Genomic DNA, 14,881 nt, shown 5'->3' on the forward strand with positions numbered 1-14,881 from the left:
TTTTGCTGGCCACCACTGTAGAAATGAATTCCTTTGAAAATATCCATTAATATCAGTTCATCTGCACACTGTCTAATGCAGTGTTTTTCAACCTTTTTTGGGCAAAGGCACACTTGTTTCATGAAAAAAATCACGAGGCACACCACCATTAGAAAATGTTAAAAAAACATTGCCTATATTGACTATATATAAAGTAATTTTTCAATTTTTCCCACGGCACACCAGGCAACATCTCGCGGCACACTAGTGTGCCGCGGAACAGTGGTTGAAAAACACTGGTCTAATGAAACCCTTTTTAGCATGTGTTGAAAGCTCATATTTAGTTCAGGATTGAAGGTGAAACTGGAAGACAACTTGGTTGTAGAATGTGAATGAAACCAGTTAGCTTATGACATTTTTGTCCATCCCAGGAATACCACCCAGCATTATTCTTAATCCACTGCTTCTCATATTGATCTGTATCCTAAATACATTACTTAGAAATGGAGTCTGATTGATTTCAGCAAAATCTGAAGGCACTTAGGATCATAGCACAATATCCTTTGCTTCTACAGTTTGCAGGCCACTTGGCTAAAATGTTCACCTTTTGCTGTTTTTCATTCGTCCCAGTTACAGAGGCTATGACTGCCGAAACAATTTGTTCTACACACAGACTGGGGAGGTGGTATACCACATTGCTGCTGTTGCTGTTGTTTACAATAGACAGCAACACACCCAAAGACTGTATCTCGGTCACGATGATGATATCCTCAGCCTAGCCATCCATCCTCTGAAAGACTATGTTGCTACTGGACAGGTAAGATTTTGGAGAAACAATGCTTGCCAATTCAATGGAAACTTATTATTATTGTCGTTGTCGTTGTTGTTTACTTATTGTTGCACTTTGTTTTTGTAAAATTCAAACATCATACCAACCTCCTCCGGAATGGTGTGATTTAGTGTAAAATTCAAACATCATACCAACCTCCTCCGGAATGGTGTGATTTAGTGTATTGCAAATGGGACCCACAAGAAAATGTTGCATTGGTTTCTCCTCACACCTTAACAGGTCTGCTGCTGTGCACCCAGCCTTCCTGTGAGATATGATAAGCTGTAAGAGGCTGAAGCAATCCTTGTTTCTCCGTTTGGCTCCAATCCTGTTGGCATGGGGTACTGTTTGCTTCTAGAAGGAGTTATTATTGCAGCTACAGTTTTAGTTTTCCATTAGGGAGGGATATTAAGGTAGTCTGCATAACTATCAGCATAACGGTTTGATTGGGATGTCCATGTTCAAACACCCCTATGGCCAAAATGTTGGGGGGTGGGGGGGTTTGCAAGGAAGACAAACTTAAATGTTGCCTGTGCTGATAGTAAGGAACCCATATCCTTGCAGAAAAATAGCAGAGCATCTCCCCAACACAAGGCAGCATATGGGCACCAAACCATAAAATACACCTATGTAACAGGGAATGTATGGTGGAGTCTCCTTCTTTGGAGGTCTTTAAGCAGAGGCTTGACAGCCATCTGTCAGGAATGCTTTGATGGTGTTTCCTGCTTGGGCAGGGGGTTGGACTGGATGGACCTTGTGGTCTCTTCCAACTCTATGATTCTATGATTTATAGTATAGTAGCCAACGATATGGGGAGCAGTGAGGTTTACTGGCAGCAATATTTAATCCGTCCTGATAAGCAGCAATGATTAAGGTGTCAGGAGTTCAGATGTCCCACTGTTTGCTATTGCTGCAGCATCAAGAAAGGAAAATATAGGATAAAGTTTAAAATAAAATAGAGTTCCAGTTTGGGGAATGTTAGACTCCAGTGATGGCTAGACATCCAAGAGTATAAATCAGAGAAACGTTGTTGTTGTTGGGTTTTTTTTAGTTTGGCTAGAGGGAACCAAGTAGGAATGAAGACGATGATACATGTATGAATCATCAGTGTGATAGCGCTGGTCAAAGGATCACCCCGAAATAGAATGCAGGAAGGAGAAGAAGAGAAATGCTTGAAGGCTTAAAGCTCAGTGGAGCAATCCCCAAAAGTCAAATAGGGAGAGGAAGGCAAAGTACTGGAGAGGGTGCTAAGAGTGACAGGAGGAGAAACAGAAGAGGATAGGGAGGGCAAACTGAGGATGACTTCAAGGCAAAGGTTGCAGTCTGTTGTTATCCAAATGCTGGCTGGTAAAAAGGGTCTCGGAGGAACAGGAAGCGTGAAGGTGTGTGTGTTAGAAGACCCCTTGACCCCAGAGGGTGCCCAAGGAGAAGGAATTGAATGTCTGGGAGAGCCAATAACTAGGTGCTCCATAGATATATTTTGTACTTGAGGGACGTAGTGAAATGGTTAAGGCCATGGAATTGAAACTGAGGAGAGGGGTGCAAGGATGACAGCTTTGAAAATGGAACTAAGATTATGAACAACGGATTGTGGCCAAGTCTAGATGACAATACAGTGGTACCTTGGGTTACATAACGCTTCAGGTTACATACTCCGCTGAGCCACAAATAACGCTTCAGGTTAAGAACTTTGCTTCAGGATAAGAACAGAAATTGTGCTCTGGCGGCGCACCGGCAGCAGGAGGTCCCATTAGCTAAAGTGGTGCTTCATGTTAAGAACAGTTTCAGGTTAAGAACGGATCTCCAGAATGAATTAAGTTCTTAACCCGAGGTACCACTGTATGGGCAGGAAGCCTCTTGTCATCACCTGAGATATCAAAGTAAACCGCACTTAAGAGACACCTGGTTGAGAAAACTAGGAAGTGTTTCCTGTTTGAAGAGTGTGGTGGGTGGAAATTATTACTTTCAAGTTTTTTGTTTACACACAGCTTCTCACACCAGGTGTTCTGATTTAGGTTGGGAGAGATGCTGCCATTCACGTGTGGGACACTCAGGCACTCAAATGTTTGTCGCTGCTAAGAGGCCAACACCAAAGAGGCGTCTGTGCCCTTGATTTTTCAGGTAAGCAGTTATCCACTGCCAACTAGGGTCAGATGGATCTGTCAGTTTTGGTTGCTGTCCATTTCTGTTTTTCTCTCCAATATTAGTATTGCCACATTTCCTTATCAGTTTCCAAATAAACAGGTTCAGTTCCCACTTTGGAGCAGGTCATGAGTGCGTAAACCTTAAAGCAGGTTCTTATGTCACTGTTCTTTCCCTTTCTTCATAACAGTATTTATCAATAAGGCTGGCGACAGTGGAATTTGCTGAGGGATGTTCTTAATGGATGCTGTCTACAAATCATCCTTAATATGTCTTATATTGTATCAGACTTTAAGCTGGCAGGCCAGGCCTGCTTCTCTTTTACTTTTTGTAGGGTGCCTTGTGGTCGGAGTTATGTGTTGTATGAAAAATAAATAGCACTCCTAAAAATACTACCTGTTTCACACTGTTATTGATGACTCACGCTTGTTGCAAGTTTCTCACAATCTATATTTCAAAACAGGGGCGTCTTACCCATAGAGGCTAGTGGCATGTGGCGCCAGGGTGCCAAGTTCTGGAGGGCGCCAGGGAAGAGGCGGAGGCTGGATGCGGCGTCTCCCGGCATTAACTCACCGCCCTCACCTGCCTCCGCCATACCGCGCAGAAGCAGCGCCGCGCCCGGAGCTTCCACCTGCCGTGGCCACCGTGGCACAAAGCGGCCAGTTGAGCCGGGAGGCGGCGCGTCCAGCCTCTGCCACTTCCCCGCTGGAGGAGCCGCCCTCCAGCCGCTGCCCTCCTCCTCCAGCAGGGCACCGGAGGCAGCTTTGCACCATGGCGCCGGATATGCTTAAGACGGCCCTGCTTCAAAATATAGTGTGTTCTGCCAGTGGCCAGAGAGGCTGCACTATGCTCTTCTGTGCTTTCCAGGCATACCTCATAGATTCTGAGGGTTCGGTTCCAGACCATTGCAATAAAGTGAATATTGCAATAACACGAGTCACACAATTTTGGGGGTTTCCCAGTGCATATAAACCAGGGGTCAGCAAACTTTTTCAGCAGGGGGCGGTCCACTGTCCCTCAGACCTTGGGGGGGCTGGACTATATTTTGAAGGGAAAAAATACACGAATTCTTACGTCCTACAAATAACCCAGAGATGCCTTTTAAATAAAAGCACACATTCTACTCATGTAAAAACACACTGATTCCCAGAGCATCCACGGGCCGGATTTAGAGTGCGATTGGACCGGATCTGGCCCCCGGGCCTTAGTTTGCACAACTCATTATATTATAGTGCCGTCTAGTGAGCTGCAGGGGCAGGAGAGGGTAAACCTGGCTCCAGCCCAAGCCAGCTGCACTCCCATGGCCAGAAGAGAGGGGTGGCAGGGGGGCTTCCTTCCCCTGGAAGCAGCTAGACTTCCTGCAGCTGCATCTTTGTAAGGCGCAATATCTATGAAATGCAGTGCAATAAAATGAGGTGTGCCTGTACTTGTTGTTGTTGTTGTTGTTCAGTCGTTCAGTCGTGTCTGACTCTTCGTGACCCCATGGACCAGAGCACGCCGGGCACCCCTATCCTCCACTGCCTCACGCAGTTTGGCCAAACTCATGCCAGTCGCTTCGAGAACACTGGGCTTTATCGTTCCCGTGAAAGAAGGAAACCGTGTTTCTGTCATGTATTCTACTCAGCGTTGATCCAGAGCAGAACTCCAACGTATAGATAGCAGAGTAAAAACTTAAACACGTTGCAGGATTCCCAAAAAATTGACCAGAGGCAATTATATTTCATCCCGCAGAGCTTTACTGCTACTGAAGGCAAATGAGCATATTGGTCACAAATCCAGTACATTCAGGATTGGCACTGTCCATAAGAACTCCAGTTGCAGCAGACTTAACTTAAACTTACAGTAACTTATAAAAAGACTAAACCTTAACACTATATGCAGAACACCACACCAGAAGGAAGAGAGATAGAAAGAGAAAGTGAGACCCAGACTCCTTCTGGCCTTGCAGTAATACCTCTGCGAACATCCGCCTTGTCTAGCGTCCGTTCCAGTGAACGTCCGCGGCAAACCCGGAAGTACCAGAACGGGTTACTTCTGGGTTTGCCACTCACGCATGTGCAGAAGCACAAACCGCTCCGCGCGTGTGCGCAGACATGGCACTTTGCCCTGCGCCTTTTTTGGCTAGCGACCGGGGCTCCGGAACGGATCACAGTTGCAAAACAAGGTGCCACTGTACTTTTATAGTCAGCATGACCTTGACTGAAAGAGGTAAGGAAACCAGCTGTACTCAACTTCTCTGAAGGAATAACCCAAACACCAGGAACCTTCTGCTTGTTTCTTTCACACAGAGCAGCTTCCAGAACCCTCTTGAATTAATTAGAATAGGAAAGATTTCTACACATCAGATCAATTACTTTCTGTACTAAGAAATGCAAACTGACAGTTTCTCCTTATTTTAATTTGCCCCTTGATGCTTTTCTCAGTAACTTCTGGTGATACTGGGGAGACGTGTGCCAGAGAGTGATGTGGTTTTCATATAATAAGCTACAAAAAAATTTAGGAACCTGATAGGTTGACCTGTACATGCCGTGACTGACAATGCTACAGCTAGCATAAGATTTGCTCCTGTGCCCCAGTGAAAAACTATGTTTATTGCAAAGCATTTAGCTGCATTGCTATTAGTACCTGTACTTTAAATTTGCAATAAATAAATGCAGCGTTTGTCAGATTTCTGTTAAGGGTTTCTCACCTCTGATGTTGTGAATTGCTTTCGTGCAGCTGACGGAAAATGTCTGGCGTCTATTGGGTTAGATGACAATCATACCATTGTACTCTGGGACTGGAAAAAAGGAGAAAAGATGGCAGCAACCAGGTAAGAACGTTGTCACGCAGGCATGCTCTCTAACAGCTTGAGTTGCATGCATATATTTTTTTCAGGTCCAAATTTTAGGGTGCCATTTTAAGAGATCAAAATACCACCTTCCTATACAGTGGTACCTCTGGTTACGTACTTAATTCGTTCCAGAGGTCCGTTCTTAACCTGAAACTGTTCTTAACCTGAAGCCCCACTTTAGCTAATGGGGCCTCCCGCTCAGGGGCGTCGCTAGGGGGGCCGTACGCCCCCAGGTGACAGGGGAGGGGTGGTGACAAGCGGTGCTCCCGGGGCGACGGAGTGAGCGGTGGTGCGCGGGAGTGGCGGGAGGGGCCGCCTCTTGTCACCCCCCACGCGCCGCCGCTCTCTCCGTCACCCCGGGAGGAGCAGCGCACGGTGTGTGCGGTGCTGCTGCTCCCGGGGCAACAGAGCAAATGGCGGCGTGTGGGGGTGACAAGTGGCAGCCCTTCCTGCCACTCCCACGCGCTGCCACTCACTCCGTCACCCTGGGAGCAGCAGCACACGGCCCGATGACGGTGCGCGCCTGTGCGACATTTTGCGCAGGCGCACTCTGTCGTTGGACCGCCGCTTCCACGGCCCCCTTTTGAGCCGCAGAGTGAAAAGGCGGCTCGTGGGGCTGCTGTGCGCGATTGGCGGCTCCCCGCCAATCGTGCTCGGCAGCCCCACGAGCCGCCTTTTCGCTCTGCGGCTTAAAAGGGAGCTGCGGAAGCGGTGGCGGCACTCCGTCGTGACGTCACAATGTGAGGTCACGACGCCCCACCCCCGGGCCATTTCCTTTTGCCGCCCTGGGTAGCGCGGAGCCTTCCTCTGCCACTGCTCCCGCTGCCGCTGTGCCACCAGAGCACGATTTCTGTTCTTATCCTGAAGCAAAGTTCTTAACCTGAAGTGTTATTTCTGGGTTAGCGGAGTTTGTAACATGAAGCGTTTGTAGCCCGAGGTACCACTGTAGCTGCCCTCTTGCTGTGGACAGCAGTGTGGTTGGAGGGGAGATTGTTCCTCAACCTGAACCTCCCTTGCATTTTTGGTGGTACAGTATAAATAGATTTTCAAGTCTGATAATGTCAGACAACCTCTCCTGGGCCTGCTCCCATCTTTCCCATCTCAAATTGGAATACGTATTTTTAAATTTTCCATTTGTTGCCTGAGAGTTTGTCTGTTAACCTCTCAAGGGCTAAGAAGCTTTTGTGATTGCCTGAACACTTGAAGTATTCGGGAACAGTTTGGTCACTTACCTAATTGGTTTTCTAATGGATGTTCCCATTTCCACTGTTAAATAGAAGCTTCCCTTTTTATAAAATAAGGACTGTGCCCAGGCAAATCGTGGATCTCAATGATTTCTTTCAATGCAGTACACTTGCTTTGTCTATTATTAAGCAGTAGTAGGGTTTTTTATTATTATCTCCGTATAAAGTATTTGGCTGAAATCTTGCATACAGTTGAACTGTGCTACACGCTGCTTCAAAACATCCCAAAACATCTGAGCTTAAGTCCTTTGCCCCCTCCAACCAACAGCGAGGGCTGGGTGGGATTTTGAAACACACCCCAGCCCCCGCACTACTGATAATGGACAAGGCATTCAAAGGGCAGAGCACTGACATCCCATTCGGTTAATCTGCTGCATCGATGTGTCTTCTGCAAATTTAGAATCCCCTTTGAATTTAAGTTTAGTTTTGGAGCTCCTTGAGCCCATACTTTAAAAACACCTCCAGGGACCACGCAGCACCCAGAGATGGCGAATGCTCTTAACTTCTTCTTTTTTTACAATGAAAGCTACATTTCTCGGGCTGCCACATCCCTTTGCAAAGATGGGAAGGCAGAGCCTTTCAGCTCTTCTCCTCCCCCGTATAACTATCAGTCTAATAACTTCTTGCAAATATTCCAGCAGTACTGTGATGATTTAAAACTTTGTGTGGCAAATCCCAGGACCCACTGAAATAACTAACATGAATTAATCAAAAACTATATTTCACGCCTTATTTCTGTTGGCTTTAACTGTTCTTTGAAATATTGTGTTAATTTTTGCCCTTCTAATTATCCATCTAATGTGCTGCAATTACTTATCACGGATCTTCCAGTCCTCCTTCTGAGACTGCTTAAATATTAATAGCAACTTGCTTATCGCCTAGTGGTTTAAATGGTGCTCTTTATAGCTCTCTTAATTAATTTGACCTGTGTCGCCTTTCCCTCTGTTATCTTGAATACTGTACATTGAAGCACAGCTGTGTGGGTTTTTTTTACTCCCTTGCGAATTACTTTGCCAACCCTTTCCTGAAAACTGCTCTCCATATGAAATAAGAGTCTGCTCAAAATGGGGAAGATGTGCTGAATAAAATTTTTGTAGCATTGTTTCATTTGGTCAGATCCAGGTACTTTACTGTTAGGTTGATATACAGGTGACGTCCGTAATGGTCTGGCGGCTGAGTATTGCCATGATATTTTGCAGCTGTCACTTCTCGGCCTTTTGGCTAAGATCAAGTGTAGCATCTTGTAGCCACTGATGGACTTAAGCGTAACTGCTGCCTCCTATGTTGTTTTTGCTGAGTTGTGACCTCTCAGGGGCACAAGTCTGGGCAGTGTTTATGGAGGTCCTGAGCTGCCCAGACAACCCCCCCCCCCGTCTTTCTGATGTGGTCCAAAGGAAAGCAGAGCAATACATTTGACACCATATTGGCTGCAGGAGTTGCCAGAAGGAGGTGTACAAGGAGCCATCCAGCCGTCTTAGGGAGGAATATGTGTAGGGTTTAAGGTAAAGGTAAAGGTACCCCTGACTGTAAGGTCCAGTCGTGGACAACTCTGGGGTTGCGGTGCTCATCTCGCTCTATAGGCCGAGGGAGCCGGCGTTTGTCTGCAGACAGCTTCTGGGTCATGTGACCAGCATGACTAAGCCGCTTCTGGCAAACCAGAGCAGCGCACGGAAACACCGTTTACCTTCCCGTCGGAGTGGTACCTATTTATCTACTTGCACTTTGATGTGCTTTCGAACTGCTAGGTGGGCAGGAGCTGGGACCAAGCAATGAGAGCTAACCCCATCACGGGTATTCGAACCGCCGACCTTCCGATCGGCAAGGCTTAGGCTCAGTGGTTTAGACCACAGCGCCACCCGCGTCCCATTGTGTAGGGTTTACTCCTTAGCATTTTCTTTCCCAGAGTTTTCTTTCTCCAAGTTGGGCTGCCTTCCTCAAGAAATTGTTGTAAATAATGCTGAAACTACTTCCTGTAGTGTCTGCCTACTAAACTAAGGATCCATACAGTACAATTCCAATAAATGTATCCATTCCTGTTGATTCTGTTCCTGTTCCTTCACACTATTATTTCTATGATTTTGGGCGGTATGCTATTATCTCATGAAACAGTGAATACATAATTGACCGGACCCACAATGAGCTTCATTGAGCTCTGATGACCTATTAGTTTAAAATGCTGATACTTTTTTGCCAATCACCTTCACAAACGATGGGAACAAAGAGAGAGCTTTGACTGTGACTGAAGCCATTATGGATAACTCCAATTTGTTCCCTGTTCCCTTTTGTTCATTTAAATTAAAACATTTCTATAGTGCATTTCGTGTGTGTGTGTTTTTTTTAAAAAAATCCAGAATTCACAAAAATATCAAAACAGATTGAATAAAATTGGCATTAAAACAAAAGTACAGGAACCAGGAAAGTTTTACAAAGGCTAGATATCAGTGACCAGAAATCCTTGGCCAAACATGTATGTTTTTAGCAAGTAATTAATAATAATAATAATAATAATAATAATAATAATAATAATTTTTTATTTATACCCCACCCTTCCTGATTTAAAAACTGGGCTCAGGGCAGCTAACAACAAATATAAAACATTGATTAAAAACGACTTTAAAAAACATCTTAAAAACAGCATAAAAGACAACATAAATATAGCATCCATGTCAAAAAAAATCAAAAAAAATCAGGGTCATTTTTTTTTGGGGGGGGAGCCCAGTTCAGAAAACATCAAGTGGTCGCCAGGGCTAACTGGCCGAGTTAGTCCTGTTAGGGCCAGCAAGGAGACCAGGGAAGACTATAAGAAGAAAAGGGAAGGGAAAAGGGAATGGAGGATCAGGCTAATTCAAATTGAAGGCCAGGTGGAATAGCTCTGTCTTACAGGCCCTGCGGAAGGAGATCAAGTCCTGCAGGGCCCTAGTCTTGTGGGACAGAGCATTCCACCAGGTTGGAGCCATCACTGAAAAGACCCTGAAATACTGAAACACTGAAAAAGTGTTGAAAACACACTACAACTCGCAGTTTTTTGTGTGGACTAAAGGTAATTTAGAAGTTTAAGAGAATTAACAGGACTGGAGGAATTATAAGAGGAGTGAACCTTACCTATATATATCCTGTAAAGCAGGCTTCCTCAACCTCAGCCCTCCAGATGTTTTGAGACTACAATTCCCATCATCCCTGACCACTGGTCCTGCTAGCTAGGGATCATGGGAGTTGTAGGCCAAAAACATCTGGAGGGCTGAGGTTGGGGAAGCCTGCTGTAGAGTAATGCTTGCTTTGGCGGACATCTGCTTCCTTCCAGCACTTGCTGCACAAACTGGATTCAGCAATATTTATCATATTGATCATATTGAGATGGGTCTGTGTTCACTCTGCAGGCTGTGCTAACTTCTCAGAGGATGTTAGAACTCCATTCAGTCATAGCAGATAAAACCAAAATGGCTTGTCAGAGGAACTTAATTCAGACTTTTCCAGACTCTGACCTTGCTTCCAGATGACCTGTTTTTTGACTATTCATCCTGATTCATTGCAAAAAGTTTGCAGGGAGTTTATTTGACATCTGCTGTTTTTTGAGCATTCATTCTGATCTTTTGCAACGTTGCATCAAGTGATTGGTATTCTATATGTTCCCCATTGCCTTCCTTGCTGCAAAAAAAATGAGGGGGGGAAGCAGCTTTGTTGCACAAGAACACCAAAATAGTGCAAAATAGTGACAATTTCAAGCACCTTAAGGATACAAGAACCATTTTAATATACTGTATGAGTTTTAAATCTTTCTGTTTGGGACGGCAGTAATAGGGATGTAAACCTACAGCAACCAGAAAGTATACTAAATTTCTCATCAACATCTGTCTTGCAGTAGTAACACATAGCACACCTGTTCAGTTGTGTCCTTTTGTTGTAAAACAGGTCTGCTGCTGCCACAGCTCATTAGATTCTAAGGCTTGCTTATAGATCAATAAAGCCCCCATTCAACTCATCTTTCTAATTTCTAAAAATGTATCCCAAAGCGGTGCCTTTTTTTTTTTGCATGCATTTTTAAAAACACACATACATTTATCTCACAATGCACCAAAATCTTTTTTAAAAAATAATAATAGATGGCTAGATAACTCATGTATTCTGTACTCTTTAATTCATTGCAGAGGCCATAAAGACAAGATATTTGTAGTGAAATGCAACCCCCACCATGCTGATAAACTGGTAACCGTTGGAATGAAACACATCAAATTCTGGCAACAAGCAGGTATTGTGTTGCATTAAGAATGTTTAGTGGTTATTGTATTTGTTGAAAAACAAGTAAATATTAGTTTAAAAAGAAAAGAATGTAAGTTATTTCTTCTCCTTGGGCCATTCCATGCTTTTCACAAATCTGAGCCATCCTCTTGACCTACCTCTGCTGGAAGTCATTCCTTTAGTCACACCCAGGATGTGAGCTGGTGTGCCTCTACACAACAGATTCCCAGTTAAGTTCCTCTGATAGCCAAAGCAGTTTTTCAAACCACCGTACTCAAGGGTTGTTGGCACTCGTTGCATGAATTGGTGTCAACAGTGTACAGGGCTCTCAGTTTTGTCAACTAAGGAGTATCTGAAAGTACCTTCATAGGGTGTATGCACATGCACATGCACACACACACACACACACACACAATTATAATAATGCGTGTTGCTCTGTCATCACTATTCAGGTGGTGGTTTCACCTCCAAGCGTGGCATCTTTGGAAATATCGGGAAGCAGGAAACCATGATGAGTGTTTCGTACGGACGAATAGAGGACCTTGTTTTCTCTGGATCTGCCACAGGAGACATTTACATCTGGAAGGATATTTTGCTGCTTAAGACGGTGAAAGCCCATGATGGGCCCGTATTTGCCATGCATGCCTTAGATAAGGTATGTATGCCTTGCGTCACCACCAGGTATTCTTCATTCGGCTTCGGAATTTCAAAGCCATAGCCACGTACCTTATCTCATTTCATATACCTATCTCGTTTCAAGCCCACCCCGTGTGCACACGAACAGACACAATTTCACGTTGGCATCCTTGGGGTTTGGATGCCCAGGAATCATTTGCTGCACCTACAGCAGTGACGCCAGTAGGAATTACTTGGCTGAATCAGATCAAAGATCCATCAAGCCTTCTTTACAGTAGGACAGTTGGAAGCTGGCTGAGATCCTAACGCCACTTACCTGGGATTCCCTTGCTTTACCTAGCTGATTTTCACTGGTATCCGATGGTTGTCAGAACGTAACAATTCTGAAAATTCTACCTCGGAAACCTTCGACTTCAGTCTCCAATACAAATCCCACTTCCAAGGCCCACTCAGTTGCTTTTTCCCAGTGCCACTGGGATTCACATGTGCCACAGTTTTCCTCAGATATCATTTAGAGAGATACTAATACAATTTTATGAGGTTTGCAATCTTCGAACTAGCAAGCCGATTGCTATTATTTTGGATTATCTGGCTTGAAGAATTCTGCGAAAGTTTTAAAGGCGCCATGGCCAAAGGGATGGAAAACTGGGGTCTCAGACCGAGATTTTGCTTGCCACCTGGTCCTTTTAACTGGAGAAGCCAGGGGTTGAACCTGAGTCCATTTGCATGCTATGCACGTGCTATATCACAAAGTGCCTTTGGAAATCAGATGGGCTTATTGGAGCTTGTTGGCTCTAGTTACACCTGGGAGAGGCATTGTCATTGATAGGTGTTTCCATCTATTAAAGGCAGCTGGGATGATCCTGCCTTAATTCCCTCTGGTCTTGACCTTTTGCATCCCCTGCTATCCTCCACGACAGGCTGCTTTGCTCTGCTGACCGGCTTCCAGGTTGATGGCAGGATTTTAGGCAGCCTTCATAAATTTGCCCCCCAAAGGGCCCTCTCGGTAGCTCTTGGTAGGTCTCAAAGCTAAGGACAGGTGTGACGTTTTTGAACTGTTTGTTCTATCCTTTTCAACCCAGCCCATCAAGGGTTAACGCAGATTCCAGATTGAACTGACTGAACATTCCTGGATGTTTAAAGAGAATGGGCAGCCATTTTGTCAGTTGAGAGGGTGCTTGGGAGAGGGAGTGTGGGGTGGTTGAAAAGAAGGTCTGTGAGAGTAGGTTTAGGTTAGGTAGTTGTAAGGTTATCTATTATATGATTAACAAAGATATTACCACTGAAACTAAGCTTGTACGCAAAAAAAAAAAAAAAAACCTTAACGCAACCATTACGATCTTAAGCAAATAAATTTCCATCGTTAAAGTGCCAGTCAGAAAGTTGTCTGTGTTATTTTCCAGCAAAGGTACATGAAACTCATTTGTGTGGACGCTCATTGAAAAGACAAAACTTCCTTCAAGAGTGGAACTGTGAGGGTGTGTCTTCGAGGTGCACTGTGAGGGCGAAATAGGCAGGCAGACCCAGGGTGTGTCACAAAGTTACCTCAGGGAAGAGGCGAGCTTTTACATGAGGGGATTTCTAGTGGCTGAACCCCTCATGCTGTGGACACAAGGGATAGTCTCATATTTGGGCTGGAGTTTAAAAGGGTACCTGGCCACGTTGGTGCTGGAAAGGGACTCTCTTTTATTTAAAAAGAGAAAGGTTTACATAAAGGCTAAAGCGATAAGTGGGAGTTTAGTTTTACCTAAGAAAGCCCTGTTAGTTCTTTTAATAAGTGAGAGGACGAAGTTGTAAGACGAAAGGAAGGGTCCTTCGTCTATCACAACAGGACATAAGAAAGATGCTAGGTAAGCTGTTGTGTACAAGAGGAGTGTCAGCAGGCGAACATCTTTCTGTCACTGTGGCAGAAGAAGCTGCAACTTGTTCCATATGGTTCTCATTACTCTACTAATATATCCCAAAGCGAATTTGGACAGGCTGCCACCAATTCATGGCTGCTTATTGTTTCGTTGCCATGATCATGAGCTTTTTTCTTAGATGGACTCGTTTCAACCCTGGTCCGCTTCGCATTCTTTGGATTAAGACTTTATTCCCACAAATCTAACTGAAGGCTGTGCTCCTCCTCTGAGTCTCAGACACCCTCGCTGCGGTCGGTGCTTGCGAGGTTTGTGCGCCGCAGCAGTGGGAATGCGCATGTGTGAGAAATAGTACAATAATGTGCTCAGTATGTAAAGCAGCCTTCATTCTGTAGTCCAGCTGCATGTGCGCACACCTTCTTCGCCTCTAACGTTAATGCATTAAGTATATATATACATTGATATTTACTTTTGTGCAGGGCTTTGTGACAGGTGGGAAGGATGGCGTGGTGGCACTTTGGGATGACACGTTTGAGAGGTGCTTGAAGACATACGCCATTAAAAGAGCAGCGTTGTCGCCTGGCTCCAAAGGTATAACCTCATGCGTGAGTTTGGTGGGAGACGCCTTCCTGCAGAACCCCTCCCCAAAATCTAGGCAAATTGGGAAAAACCTAGGCAGTTTGCTTAAGCATTTTCTGGAGCCACCATCAGCTCTGTATAGTTATCAGGGAGCAATTCTGTTTAATTCCCATTTAAAGATTAATCAGCCTAATTTGCACATCCCAAAACAACATGTGAACCGAAGCACATGATGATGATGATGATGATGATGATAAATAAATAAATTTTATTTATTTGTATCCCGCCCTCCCTGGCCAAAGCCAGGCTCAGAGTGGCTAACATCATATAAATAAGACGATGTGCATAATACAAGCGATCAATCGATTAAGATACATCCCACAATTAATTCCAACAATTAAAATTATTATTAAAACTGGACAAGTGGCAATCTTCAGGTTAAAATTGGAAGTGGTTAATACTCGCCAAGACCAACTGTTTCCACTGATATTATAAGGACCTATGAGCGGGCTGAGAACCTCCTTCGTGCTTGTTCTTATTATAC

At 44.7% G+C, this 14,881-nt stretch overlaps 1 protein-coding gene across 2 annotated transcripts in view; it reads left to right on the forward strand.

Moving 5' to 3' along the window:
* Nucleotides 1–14,881, forward strand: part of EML6 (EMAP like 6) — a 151,683-nt gene that overhangs the window by 73,177 nt on the left and 63,625 nt on the right. For both annotated transcript variants that reach the window (XM_033145091.1, XM_033145092.1), the window contains exons 14-19: nucleotides 610–796; nucleotides 2,824–2,929; nucleotides 5,669–5,762; nucleotides 11,173–11,273; nucleotides 11,716–11,918; nucleotides 14,238–14,349. In XM_033145091.1, coding sequence (XP_033000982.1) covers nucleotides 610–796; nucleotides 2,824–2,929; nucleotides 5,669–5,762; nucleotides 11,173–11,273; nucleotides 11,716–11,918; nucleotides 14,238–14,349 — 803 coding nt within the window. The remainder of the gene's footprint in view (nucleotides 1–609; nucleotides 797–2,823; nucleotides 2,930–5,668; nucleotides 5,763–11,172; nucleotides 11,274–11,715; nucleotides 11,919–14,237; nucleotides 14,350–14,881) is intronic.

The sequence above is a fragment of the Lacerta agilis genome, chromosome 3 (assembly GCF_009819535.1).
Source record: "Lacerta agilis isolate rLacAgi1 chromosome 3, rLacAgi1.pri, whole genome shotgun sequence".
Taxonomy (NCBI): domain Eukaryota; kingdom Metazoa; phylum Chordata; class Lepidosauria; order Squamata; family Lacertidae; genus Lacerta; species Lacerta agilis.